At 44.2% G+C, this 13,228-nt stretch overlaps 1 protein-coding gene across 3 annotated transcripts in view; it reads left to right on the forward strand.

Moving 5' to 3' along the window:
• Ano6 (anoctamin 6) overlaps positions 1-13,228 on the forward strand; it is a 165,385-nt gene that overhangs the window by 103,838 nt on the left and 48,319 nt on the right. For all 3 annotated transcript variants that reach the window (XM_075960464.1, XM_075960466.1, XM_075960465.1), the window contains 4 exons: positions 8,621-8,686; positions 9,709-9,993; positions 10,224-10,337; positions 12,175-12,290. In XM_075960464.1, the coding sequence (XP_075816579.1) occupies positions 8,621-8,686; positions 9,709-9,993; positions 10,224-10,337; positions 12,175-12,290 (581 nt within the window). The remainder of the gene's footprint in view (positions 1-8,620; positions 8,687-9,708; positions 9,994-10,223; positions 10,338-12,174; positions 12,291-13,228) is intronic.

Raw genomic sequence — 13,228 nt, forward strand, 5'->3', positions numbered from 1 at the left:
GCATTTACCAGAATTCCATGCGTAAAGAAGTTAGATCTCATTGCGGTGCAGACGGATTTGCTTCCGCGAAGATGTAGGGAATCACAGCACAATTTACATTATGACTTGATTTTTTAAAAGAGATTCTAAGTCTTATTTTTTTTTTCCCAAATACAATTCAGAGAGCATAGTGAAGGTTTAGGTCGCGTATGTAAGATTTCCCAGCAAGCCCCTGAGATAAACTTTAATTAAAAGTGCGTTTTCAGGTAATCATTTTTTTCAACAGATATTTATGGAGCGATGGCTGTGTCCGTCAGTGTGCGATATTAATTGTCTTTGGTTTTCACACAGAGACATCCTGCACTAATTTTTCAGATGTCAAGAATGTTACTGATGAAAGTGAAAATTCTCCCAAGAAGTAAAGATAATGATTTTAGACTCAGACTCAAGAGGTCCTTGAAGTGAGCAGTCGCCTCCCGCTCGGTGCCTGCTTGACAAATAGAATACATATGCTCTTTTACTTTAGTTGCTTGGCACAGCTAAAGCTGCTTAGATCAATTTTTAAAATATGCCACCGCTTTATTTATTTATTTTTGTGAAGTGACATGCCAAAAAGAAAAAATAATAGCATCTATTTTGTTATAAAGTAGCACCAGGGTTGGATTATTAACATGTTCAAGCAAATGTAAATGCCCTGTCCTTGAGTCAACTGTTTAAGTATTTATAGTTTGGGGTGCTGAAGCATTATAAGCCAACTCCAAGCTCTCCCAATTATGTGAAGAGAAGCCTGGTAAATACCTTGGGAGTTCTCTGTAAAGAACTAAATAAGAATGAAAATAAGATAAATTAGTGCAACCTTTCTGGAGGGCAGTATGGCTGAGCACGTTAAAGGACTTTCAAAACACACTTGATTTAATAGTTCTAATTCTAGTACTGTGCCCTGGGGAAGTAATAAAAGGTGCGCGAAGATTGTTCCACAAGGATTCTTATGATAGTGAAAAATTAAAAACAACCTAAATATCTAATAGTTTGAGGTTGGCTAAATAAAATTAGCCTATCTCCCTGAAAGAGTGTTATTAAGGCACGGAAATGAGTTTGAAGGAAGTTTTTGATGCTTTCTGCATCTATGATAGGCATATGTGCTCCAGTGTCTATCAGTGGCCTTGGGACACGCAGAAGGTGGCAGAAAGGATGGGTTTGGCAGATACATCATTTCCTCCAGAGGGTGGGAAGAATATATACTCGTTAGATACCAAAGACATAGTTTGAGTATCAGTGTCACGATGGGCACAAAGCATGGACAAGTCCTAAAGGCAGAGGGCCAGGCGACTAAAGGTTAACTGGATGCGTTCCTGTAAACTGATACAATGTATCGCTCTGGAAGGCCATTGTGTGTACAGTGTAGAGGAAGAGTGGATGGTTATTGCCAGTCTTTTCAGATTTCCTATATTAGAAAGGAGAGGTGATTCTAAGAATAGAGGGTATTGTATACCAGGCATCATGTGTTACATTGTATGGTATACCATTTAATCTTTAACCCTGAAGTGAAGAGATTTCTTCAATGACGCTAGAGGTGAAAACCATGATACTTTATCTCAAAGTATTGCTCAACATCACAGAGGTAATACATGGAAGAGCTGGAATTTGAATTTTGACCCTAATCCAGGACTAAAGGGGGAAATCCAAACTGTGGAAGTTGAAGGGGCTGTTTGGGATGGAGCAGAATCAAAGAGGTCAGTGCCCTGTGAAAGCAGTGAGACGTTATAACCTCCATTCCAAAAAAAAAAAATGTGGAAGAGTGGACCACTTCTGGCTTGTAGCACTCAGTGTGCGGTGTCTGGAGTTGGTGCAGTTGACAAGACCAAGTCAACAGTGGTCTGTGTGGTGTGTTTGTTGAGAGAACAGCCTCGATCTCAGAACCTTGCCTCTCTGTCTTCTCATTATTAAGCTCTCTGAAGTGTCTGGGAACCTCAAGTGCTCTGAAAGCCCTGTACTCAATGCTATTTGGGTACCCCAAGATGAAGCTGTACCTCTCCTCATAGCCTGCAGTACCCAGCAACCAGTAAAGGGTTAAGGATGAAGGAGTCCAGTTACACTGTGCTATTCTGAGCTTGCCAGTCCATTTCTGAATAACAGGGGGCCATTAGTCTACAAGGCTCTCAGTTTATTCGTTCAGACATTTATGGTATGCATTCTATTTTATAGGACTGTATTAAGTTCTCATGATGCTGATATTAAAACACCAACATCTCAAGGGGCATGAATGGTAATAAAAGACAAGAGGATCCTAGGAGACTTGATAGTCTTAGAATAGAAAGCATTTGGAATGATGCTTTGGCTGGCAGGTAAGATCAGTGAGTAAATAGAAGACGTTGCCCAGTAAGCCCAAGGAGAGAAATAAAAGGGTGGATTTCAGATGCCATGAAGAGAGATGGTGTCAGCAATTAATGGGCAGAAAGGAAGCAATCCATAGGTATGCAGTGAGTGGCTACCATTGTCTCTATGAGGAAGGACCTAGCCCACAGAGAATGGGGTTCCCCTGGTCAGGGGTCAAGCATGAGGAGGAGCACCTTGGAATATGAGACAGTTTCCTGGGGGGGGGGCTGGTCAGCTGAGCATTACCGTGGGCCTAACTGTAGTAAAGCCAAGCATCTGTAACAAGATCACTCAGTGTTCTGAGAATACTCAACCTACGGGAGGTGACCCGCCTCAGACTGACTCCTCTGTTGTCTCTAGGACCTAAATGCTTGAGCCTGAGCCTTTGAATCTCTTAGATTTAGGTCTGAAATGTACCCCCTGGTTAATGTTCTGAAGCACAATTAATAATTAAAAAAACCTCAGAAAGAGAAATTGGGGTTCAACTTAAAGACTAGAAAAGCAAAGCAGTCAACCACTGGCTCTTACCTCGACCTCAATCCAAAGTGGCAATCCTGCCTCCAGGAATCTCAGAATGAGACTGTGCCTGCGAGCTGTTTCCTCCCATTTTAGAATCCTCTCTCAGGCTGGAATTAAAGGTGTGCACCGCCCGGTTTCTATGACAACTAGTGTGGCTACTGGGATTAAAGGTGTGTGTCATTGCTGCCTGTTCTGTAAGGCTGGCCAGTGTGATTTTTTTTTTTTTACTTTTCTGATCTTCGGGCAAATTTTATTTATTTAGATACAAATGAAATGCCACTATAGTGTCCCCCAGCTTATAGTGCTATATTAGAAGGCTGTAGAACTCTCAGGAAGTTAGATAGGGCTTAGCTAGCAGAGGTGGATCATGAGGGGGCAGGGCCTTAATGATTGTGCTCACCTTTAGTTCTGGCCCATGCTTCCTGTCCACTGCCATGTGAACAGGCCACTGCTACAGGCTCCTGCCACCAGAAACACTGCCACACCTCCTGCCTTCCTGCCATCCCTCTGTAACTACTCTTCCTCCTTTATGTTATTTCTGTTGGGAATTTTGTCACCGCTGGGGTCACCAACAGCTTTGAACTGTCTCTCTCTGGAGTTGTCATCCCCCCTCATCTCCCCAGAATGAGTTCTGCTTGCATGATAGCACTTGGTTTCCAATTCAGGGTGTCTTGGTTAGGGATTCTCTTGCTGTGTGAAACACCATGACCAACAGCAGCTTGGGAAGGAGAGGGTTTATTTCATTTTACAATCTCAGGTCACAACCCCACCACCGGGGAGATCAGGGTGGGAACCTGGAGGCAGGAGCTCATGTAGAGGCCATGGAGGGATGCTGCTACTGGCTTGCTCCTCATGGCTTTCTCAAGCTGCTTTTTTACAAAACCCAGGACCATCTGCCCAGAGGTGGCACCAACCTCACTGGGCTGAGCCATCCCTTGTGATTCATTAATGAAAAGAATGCAGTACAGACTTGCCTACAAGTAATCTGGTAGAGAAGTTCCTCAATTGAGGTTCCGCCTCGTATATGACTCTAAACGTATCAACTTCCTCCGCACTCCCACCCCCCCAAAAAACCACCATCACCACAACAAAAGACCCACTGAGGACACGGTTGAACAGACACCAGGACAGTGGTTCCCGACCTTCCTAATGCTGTGACCCTTTGATACAGCTCCTCATGTTGTGGTGACCCCCAACTATAAAATTATCTTATAAAATCTTATAACTGTAATTTTGCTACTGTTATAAATCATAATGTAAACATCTGTATGCAGGTTATCTGATATGTAACCCCCAAAGGGTTTGTGACCCACAGGTTGAGAACTGTGGCACTAGGAGAACCAATGTCTCCACAGTGACCTGTAATGTCCTTAGAGAACAACAGGCTTAGAAGACAGTCAGTTGCTTTGCCTTGAAACAGGTGAATAAGGGTTTCTGCCCTAAACTGGGAAAAAGTCTGAGGTCACGGTCAGCTTCTCTGTAGATACTCTATAGTAGACATAGAAAAATACCCTTGTGTCTTGAGAAGTTTTTCAAATTCCTTGAAAATTCGAGGCCAGCCTGGTCTACAAGAGCTAGTTCCAGGACAGGAACCAAAAGCTACGGAGAAACCCTGTCTTGAAAAATCAAAAAAAAAAAAAATTCCTTGAAAAGTAGCAGGACCTTAGTAAATGTTTATATCAAACTAATAAACGCAGATTGAGTGCAGTCTTTGCCCCATCTGTGAGATAAATCCCAAGACCCCAGTGAGTGTCCTAGCCATAGAGAGTACCAAATACCAAACTATGTGCGCGCGCACACACACACACACACACACACACACACACACATACACACACACTCACATGTAAAGCTTTTTCACCGAATGTGTCATGTGCTGTAGCTCTGAATGAATCTGGACAGCACACCAGCACAAATTCCCCTCCCCTTCCCAATTTCACAGAAGACTCATTCTCACCATGAATCTTAACAACTTCAACCTGTTATTTTTTAGTATAGCGAAGAATTTTCATCTTTTTGGTGGAAAGCAGCACATATACAGTCCACAACCAGACAGACAGACAGACACACACACACACACACAGACATGCCCCCCACACATGCGCGCGCACACACACACATCCTGTACAGATAGACAAAGACCACACATACAGACGTTCACACACTACACTCCCATGCCCTCCCTCAGACACACACATATGATGCCCCTCCATACCCAGACACACACATACACAGACACACACATAGACATGCCCACACACACAGAGACACTCACACACTACACACTCATGCCCCCCCAGACACAGACAGACACACACACCCATGCCCCTGCACACACACACACACACACACACACACACACGAGGGAGGGGGAGACTGACTGCCCGAGATTGGGACTGGTGTGGGCACTTGAAACCTCAAAGCCTACCCCCAGTGACACACCTCTTCCAACCAGGCCTCACCTCCCAATCCTTCCCAAACAGTTCTATCTACTGGGAACCAAACATTCACATATATGTACTGATTCAAACTCCACAAAATCCAAGTGTTTTTCTTCATTGGTAAAGATGTGGTCAGGAACAAGGCTGCATCGCCATGAGAAAACAAACATGAAGGTTGGACTCCGGATGACAAGATACACTGAGGGAAGAGTAAACTGAGTTACTACCCAAGGAGAGCTGGAAATAAGACAGTCCAGGGGTAGAAAAGATCAAAATGTCCAAAGACTCTTTGGAGAGATGGTGAGGAGGGCCTTAGCAGGTCCTAGCACTTGCAGGGCAGCAGGTAGGGAACAGCACCTTGAGCCTTGAGTTCAGCTGGGTGCTCTCTTTGAGGGAGTTCCAGCGCTTGCTTTGGTATCTCTCCGCTGAGTTATCTCGCACATGCACGAAGTGGTATTTGCTTATTAATAGATCATTAGATTATGGCATCATTGAGTACAGATAAAACTGTATTAGGTTCCAGTGTTTCTGTGGAATGCTATCAGGGATTACACGTGGACTCAGGGTCAGCCATACACTGAGTGTCCACATTGTATTGAATGGGAGCATTCTGTGTTTGGGACACAGCAGCTCAGGGCCTTCTCTGCTCCTCGGTATCAAGTCAGAAGTGGTACTCCCTGGGAAAAGTGGCTGACTGCTTCCCCTGGATTATTTTGACCTCCGTCTGGCAGCATATAACTGATGGAGTTGTTTTAAAATGAAAGGCTCAGCCACCATTCCCAGTTATCTTCAGTGAGAGTGTTGCCTCAACTCATCTCTGCCATTATCAGAAATGGAAATTCAGGGGACTGGAGAGATGACTCAGTGGTTTACAGCACTGGCTGCTCTTCCAGAGGTCCTGAGTTCAATTCCCAGCAATCCCATGGTGGCTCACAACTATGTACAGTGGGATCTGATACCCTCTTCTGGGATAAAGGAGTACACGCAGATAGAGCACTCCTATACATAAAATAAATAAATAAAATCTTGAAGGAAGGAAAGAAGGAAGAAAAGATGTGGAAATTTGGGTATATATCTATCAGGCCACTTACCTCACACTCTCATGAAAATCTCAAGAGGACACTCCTGGAGTATGAACAGATGAGAAGTCCTAGGCCCAGGGGACTTGTTTCCTTTCCTGGGTTATAGAGGTGATAACCAAAGGAAACAGACCTCCAGTCCAAGTGATGGCCATGTTCTTAACCCCCCCCCCCTTCCACCGGTTTGATTTATTACTGTCACAGCACAACTGCTTCTTCATTGTTTTGTGTCCTTTTTATTCCTGTGATCAACACCAAGTCAAGTCCAAAAGCAACTTGGACAAGAAAGGGTTTGTTTCAGCTTAAACCTATGTCATGAGGGGATCTCAAGGCAGAAATTCGGGAGCAGGCCACATGCCTGCATGCTTTCCTTATGTCCTGAGCCTCTCTTTGCAGATGACTGACCATCTAGAGCTTGGTACTACATCCAGGGTATCCAGCATCTACTGAATTGGCCGTGTAACCAAGGGGGTGCGAGTATATTCGCAGATGGTCCCCTGTTTTGTTTATTTTTTTTTGAAACTTAACAAAATGTTTTTATTTTTGATCTAAGATAGGCTGAGATAACAGCAGCTAAATAAATGAAGTCACTGCCCAGGGGCAAGGAGAATAGGGTTACTGCCTCAGTGGGCAAAGACAGTCCCCAGAAGACCAGAGGACAAGGCGACTGAGAATTTATATATTTATTTATTTATTAAAGATTTCTGCCTCCTCCCTGCCACCGCCTCCCATTTCCTTCCCCCTCCCCCGATCAAGTCCCCCTCCCTCATCAGCTCGAAGAGCAATCAGGGTTCCCTGATCTGTGGGAAGTCCAAGGACCACCCACCTCCATCCAGGTCTAGTAAGGTGAGCATCCAAACTGCCTAGGCTCCCACAAAGCCAGTACAGGCAGTAGGATCAAAAACCCAGTGCCATTGTTCTTGACTTCTCAGCAGTCCTCATTGTCCACTATGTTCAGCAAGTCCAGTTTTATCCCATGCTTTTTCAGACCCAGGCCAGCTGGCCTTAGTGGGTTCCCGATAGAACATCCCCATTGTCTCAGTGTGTGGGTGCACCCCTCGCGGTCCTGAGTTCCTTGCTCGTGTTCTCTCTCCTGCTCCTGATTTGGACCTTGAGATTTCAGTCCGGTGCTCCAATGTGGGTCTCTGTCTCTGTCTCCTTTCATCGCCTGATGAAGGTTAATATTCAGGTGGATGACTATATGTTTGTCTTTGGATTCACCTTCTTATTTAGCTTCTCTAGGATCGCGAATTATAAGGCTCAATGTTCTTTAATTATGGCTAGAAACCAAATATGAGTGAGTACATCCCATGTTCCTCTTTTTGGGTCTGGCTTACCTCACTCAGGATAGTGTTTTCTATTTCCATACATTTGTATGCAAAATTCAAGAAGTCCTTGTTTTTTACTGCTGAGTAGTACTCTAATATGTATATATTCCATACTTTCTTCATCCATTCTTCCATTGAAGGGCATCTAGGTCGTTTCCAGGTTCTGCTATTACAAACAATGTTGCTATGAACATAGTTGAGCATATACTTTCGTTGTATGATAGGGTATATTCCCAAGAGTAGTATTGCTGGGTCCAGGGGTAGGTTGATCCCGAATTTCCTAAGAAACCGCCACACTGCTTTGGTCCCCTGTTTTGTATACCTTGCCATGTATAGGACTTTCTGAACATTTCATTGCATATACTTTGACTCTTGTTAAGAGTTGTTTGTTCTGTTGTGTTGTCGTCTTGCGTAAGGCATGTATGGAAAGTGTGTGTGTGTGTGTGTACATGTGTGTGTTTAAATCTACATGCATCTAATATCATCATTTGAATGTATTGTATAGAAACAAAAGTTTAAACATTTGAAATCTTTAACTCTGAAAAATAACATCAGTGAATGGAACTCAAAGAGTTCCTTTTGTGTGCTCTTGGGAGCCAGAGATTGTACCACAGTAATTTTTATGTACCTCCAAAGGACCAAAGCCCCTCCAGGCCAGCCCCACCAGGCCAGTCCTTGACTCTCTAGGCAGCATAGGGAATCCAGTACACTCTCTTGATTCCCTTTGAGGCCAATACCTACATATCACCAGCCAACTCATTGTTTCCATTTCAAGCAAATATGTCTCTTTAAGGTCAAAACCCTTGACTAGTTTCTTTTCTTTCTTTTTTTTTTTTAAAAAAATGGTCTTTTCTGCTAAAACTGGCAAGTCTAACATATGTTCTTGTTTATTTTTCAGAGGAAAAGACAAGCGTATGAGTCCAACCTCATCTGTCACGGCCTGCAGCTGGAAGCAACACGATCGGTAAGTGTTAGTTTATGTGGGACCCTTTGTGAACCGCTGTGCTTGGGAGCTTGTGCATCACGTGGAATTGAGATGTGGCGTGGGAACGTGCAGGCACAGCCAGACTGCAGGCAGCGTGGGAAGGGAGACAGACAGAGCCCGTACCACAGGCCAGGGATACGGTTTGGCAGGCAAAGGCATACGCCACAGAAGCCTGATGGCCCAAGTTCAGTCCCAGGATTGCGGGACTGGAGGTGAGCGCAGGTTACTGAGAGTGAGCCTCCGACTTCCACACGTGACCTACAGATGCACCGTGTGCATGTCTTTCTCTCAGAGGGGATTGTTTCAGTTTTAGAACTTACTGTTTCCTTTGATAGACCGCATATCTATAGCAGAGAGTGTGATGTTTTTACATCAGTGGCCATATATCGTAATGGATAGATATAAAATAGGTAAAGCAGCCAATCTCCAGGTTTAGAGGGTTTTTTTTTCATTAGTAAAGCATTGCTATGAGTGTTCCAGTGTTGTTATTCTAGGTCACTAACAGATTGTGTGACAACAAATTAGCAGTGATTATCTCACTCAAAATATTACTAGTTTGAGTCTTGAGGAATGGCTCTGCAGTTAGGAGCATTTGCTGCTCCTGTAGAGGACCAAAGTTCTATTCTCAGGACATCTTCTTGTAACTCCAATTCCGAGGGGTCTGAGACTCTCTTCTGGCTGCTGTGTGAAGCACTTGCACAAGTGCACACGCGCACACACACACACACACACACACACACACACACACACGCGCACACACAAATAAAACTTTACAAGTAAATATTTAAAAAATTGCTACCTCTGGGTTTCTTAATTCAAACTAAAGAATTATCTTTCAGTAGAGAAGGTGTAGTCATTTACTGATCTGATTTTATCTTCACATTTGCTGGAGTCCTGTTTACATGGATTTTTCTTTGAAAACCTACTGGAGCATGGGGCTGGGAACCTCTGTGCTTTAAACTCGGGAAAACAGTTGTTTGGTTTCTGTTGTTCCCGCCTAGGTTTCTGATGACAAGCTTGTGTTCGTCAAAGTGCACGCGCCCTGGGAAGTGCTGTGCACCTACGCTGAGATCATGCACATCAAACTCCCCCTGAAGCCCAACGACCTGAAAACCCGCTCACCCTTCCACACTCTCAACTGGTTCACCAAGGTGCTCAGCGTGAACGAGAGTGTCATCAAGCCGGAGCAGGAGTTCTTCACTGCCCCGTTTGAGAAGAGCCGGATGAATGATTTTTATATCCAAGACAGAGATTCCTTCTTCAACCCTGCCACCAGAAGCCGCATCGTAAGTCTAAGCAGAACACCGTTTCTGTGTCGGTGTGATTTGAAACCTGCTATTGAAGAATTAGCCGCTTGGTTGGGTTCTTGTGGTTCTGTTCTCAAAATATAAAAAAATACTATTATTAGTTTTCTTGGTATCATTTCGGTGCCGACAGATGTCTGCTACGCTAAACAATGATTGCATGAGCTTGTTCTACCATCGAGACGACGTGGTCTGTTTCAAAATCTTTTTAGGTTTATTTCATCCTCTCTCGAGTCAAATACCAAGTGATGAACAACGTTAACAAATTTGGGATCAATAGACTGGTCAGTTCTGGAATCTACAAGGCAGCGTTCCCTCTGCATGATGTAAGTCAAGTGACAAAACTGGAGACATCCAGTGAGTACTCTGGTACCAACCGGGAAGGACTCGACTCCTTGCCCTTCTGTCCTTTACTCTCTATAAGACAAAGGTAATGGCGGGAAGGATCACAGGCTGATCCAGGCACTTTCACTGATGACCCCAGGCATAGAGACAGGGCTGATTTTAAAGGACTTGGGAGAATGAGCAGTTCCCTCCCTCGGGCAATGTGGCACCAGTACAGATCACACAGGTCAGCGCTTAGGCTGTGTGAGTTTCTGGAAGTAAAGTCCCCAGCTAGATAAGCTTGTGAACCATATATTCTCTGTGTCCTTATCAGTAAGGAAGGTGTGGTAATGGTTCCCACCTCACAGAGTTGTTTTCAGAGTTCATGAAATTTATATAAAATAGCAGTCCCTGTCATTTAAGTGATAGCTACTTTCATAATTACTAACAGATGTCATTACCAGAAAAAATCAGGGTCCTTTGTTTGGTAAGGAAAAAAAATATTAGAAATTCTCATTTGACATTTTCTGTAAATAGACTTTTCCCCCTTAAAATACTATTTCCAGCCTATATCAGGATGTCAAAAAGAGGATTTATCGGCGTTCATGTCATAGTGACATAGCCTAAGATTATTGACGTCATAATAGGTCTGTTCAAAGGCTGCTGTGACCCACTGGACCAGGAGTGTTTAGTAAGCTCCTAGCATCTCCTATGGACTGAAAATTCTAAATGTGATTACTCCAGTCTTTCATGATCATGTATGTGAGAGGATACTATATATCTAAAAGTGTTTACAGTAGCCTGTCATTGAAATATGTTAAACTCCACATCAATCACATTGTTACTTTGTTGCATTTACTACCAATTTAATCAAAATCTCTACAACCAAAGAAAGCAAAGACTGAGTTTGATCATTGCTACGGTGTGTTATGTGCATTGGGGGGTGAAGACAGTCTTAAAGTGTACCATATGTCAGAACAAAACTAGACCATCAAACAAGGGCTTGATTCGCATGGATAAGCAGAGAGTGGGAGGCAGGAACAAGATGGCAAAGACTAAGCCTCCAGGGAGAGCCAGCATGGCCACCGAGCCTGAAAGTTTGTTCTATTTCTGTGGCCCAGCAAAATTAGCAATGGAAGCCTCTGAACTTCAGGGCCAGCTGAACATCATTCTCTGGATGTCAGTGTAGGGCAGCACAGTCCTAGAATATCCGTTTGACATCTGCTGGGTCTTCTCTGTCTTCAAGCCTGGAGTGATCCTGTGTGGTATAGCAGGGAGGCAAACAAAGATCAGGGATGCACCAAGGCTGGGCTCTGTGGTAATATGGTTCTGTGCATGAATGACACTTATTTTCTCTGTGTCATCAATATAATTACTGAACTGAGAGACGATAAAGCACTGGCTATTGCAATGGCCTGCTGCTATACAATCAGTGGCCGGATCTGCCCACCATTCATGAAGGGCTGCACTTTCAGATAGGTAGTCCTTGATTGTGAGGATCTGAGGTCTCGAGTGGCCCAGTTGTCTCATTGATTAACACTGCCTCACTTCAGAACATCAGCATCCATGGGGCTCCAGCTATCTTCCTGCCTTGTTCCCTAGGAGTGACAGCTGCTAGCATCACTGTCCAAGCATCTGTTGCCACCTCTATTCCCAAACAACCCCCAAGGTCAATAATGTGATCAACATTATTTTAGAATCACTAAGAATTAAATGGCATGGCTGTCCCTTCCAACAAGTAGGGCCCCAGTTCCCACAAATGGCCATTGGTGCCGTATTTAACAGTAAGGTTTATAAGTTGAGGACTGTGGTGCTCATTTCTTCCTTTTGGCTCCTCAGTGCAAATTCAACTATGAGTCGGAGGACCCCAACTGTCCTAGTGAACGTTACCTCCTGTACAGGGAGTGGGCTCACCCGCGGAGCATATACAAGAAGCAGCCCTTGGACCTTATCAGGTGAGCAGGAGAGAGTATTCCAGTGAGAAGGACTCGGGGGTACCCTGTGGTGTCTGTGCATTGCCAACCTGAGGGGCTCAACCAGCTCTGTGATACCCAGGGCTGTCCCAAGGCTTCCCTGGGTACCTATAGGGGATGGATCATAACTTATGTGATCCCAGTGTCTACTCTTAGATCAATGATGAGCACTTATCTTAGTAAGGCCTACCTTGGATTTGATTGCTGGTACTGAAAAAAAAAAAATCTAGTCCCTTCTTATTACTGCAGGTCCATGTAGGTGGAGTTTTTGCCAGGGCTACTGGCTCCAAAATAAATGCACTGAGGCGTAATATTAATGACAAATGCTTGGCCCATAGCTCAGGCTTATTACTATCTAACTCTCACATTTTAAATTAGCCCATTTCTATTCATCTATGTTGCTACATAGCTCATAACTTATTACCTCATTTTGTGCACATTCTGCTCCCTCTGTGTCTAGCTGGCATCTCCTCTAACTATGCTCTTCTTCTTCCCAGCATTCTCTCTGCCCCAAAAATCCTGCCTCGCCATTGGCCAATCAGTTTTTTATTAGCAATGAGAGCAACATATTTTCACAGTGTACAGAAGGATTATTCCGCTACAGGTTCAGCCAACTCACTTGGCTCACAGCCGCCACTTGGCAATCATATGATTGGTTTTTCTGATGTGATGGGCTCAGTCTTGAGTCATCTCACAAGAGCACACTCTCTAGGCCCCAGCGTGACTTACCTGGGCAGACGCTCTCATTGGGATGCTACCGTGAATGGAACGTCTCTCTTGGTGGTTAGAGGTTACCCCTCAGAGATGTAGGATTCTTTGTTGCATAGGAGTAAGTACGAGAGTCATTGGCTCATTGCGAGGTCAGTGTTGTTCTGCTGTTAGATGTCATTTCAGGATCTCGGAGGAAACTTGACTGCTTG

The sequence above is a fragment of the Microtus pennsylvanicus genome, chromosome 2 (assembly GCF_037038515.1).
Source record: "Microtus pennsylvanicus isolate mMicPen1 chromosome 2, mMicPen1.hap1, whole genome shotgun sequence".
Classification (NCBI taxonomy): Eukaryota; Metazoa; Chordata; class Mammalia; order Rodentia; family Cricetidae; genus Microtus; species Microtus pennsylvanicus.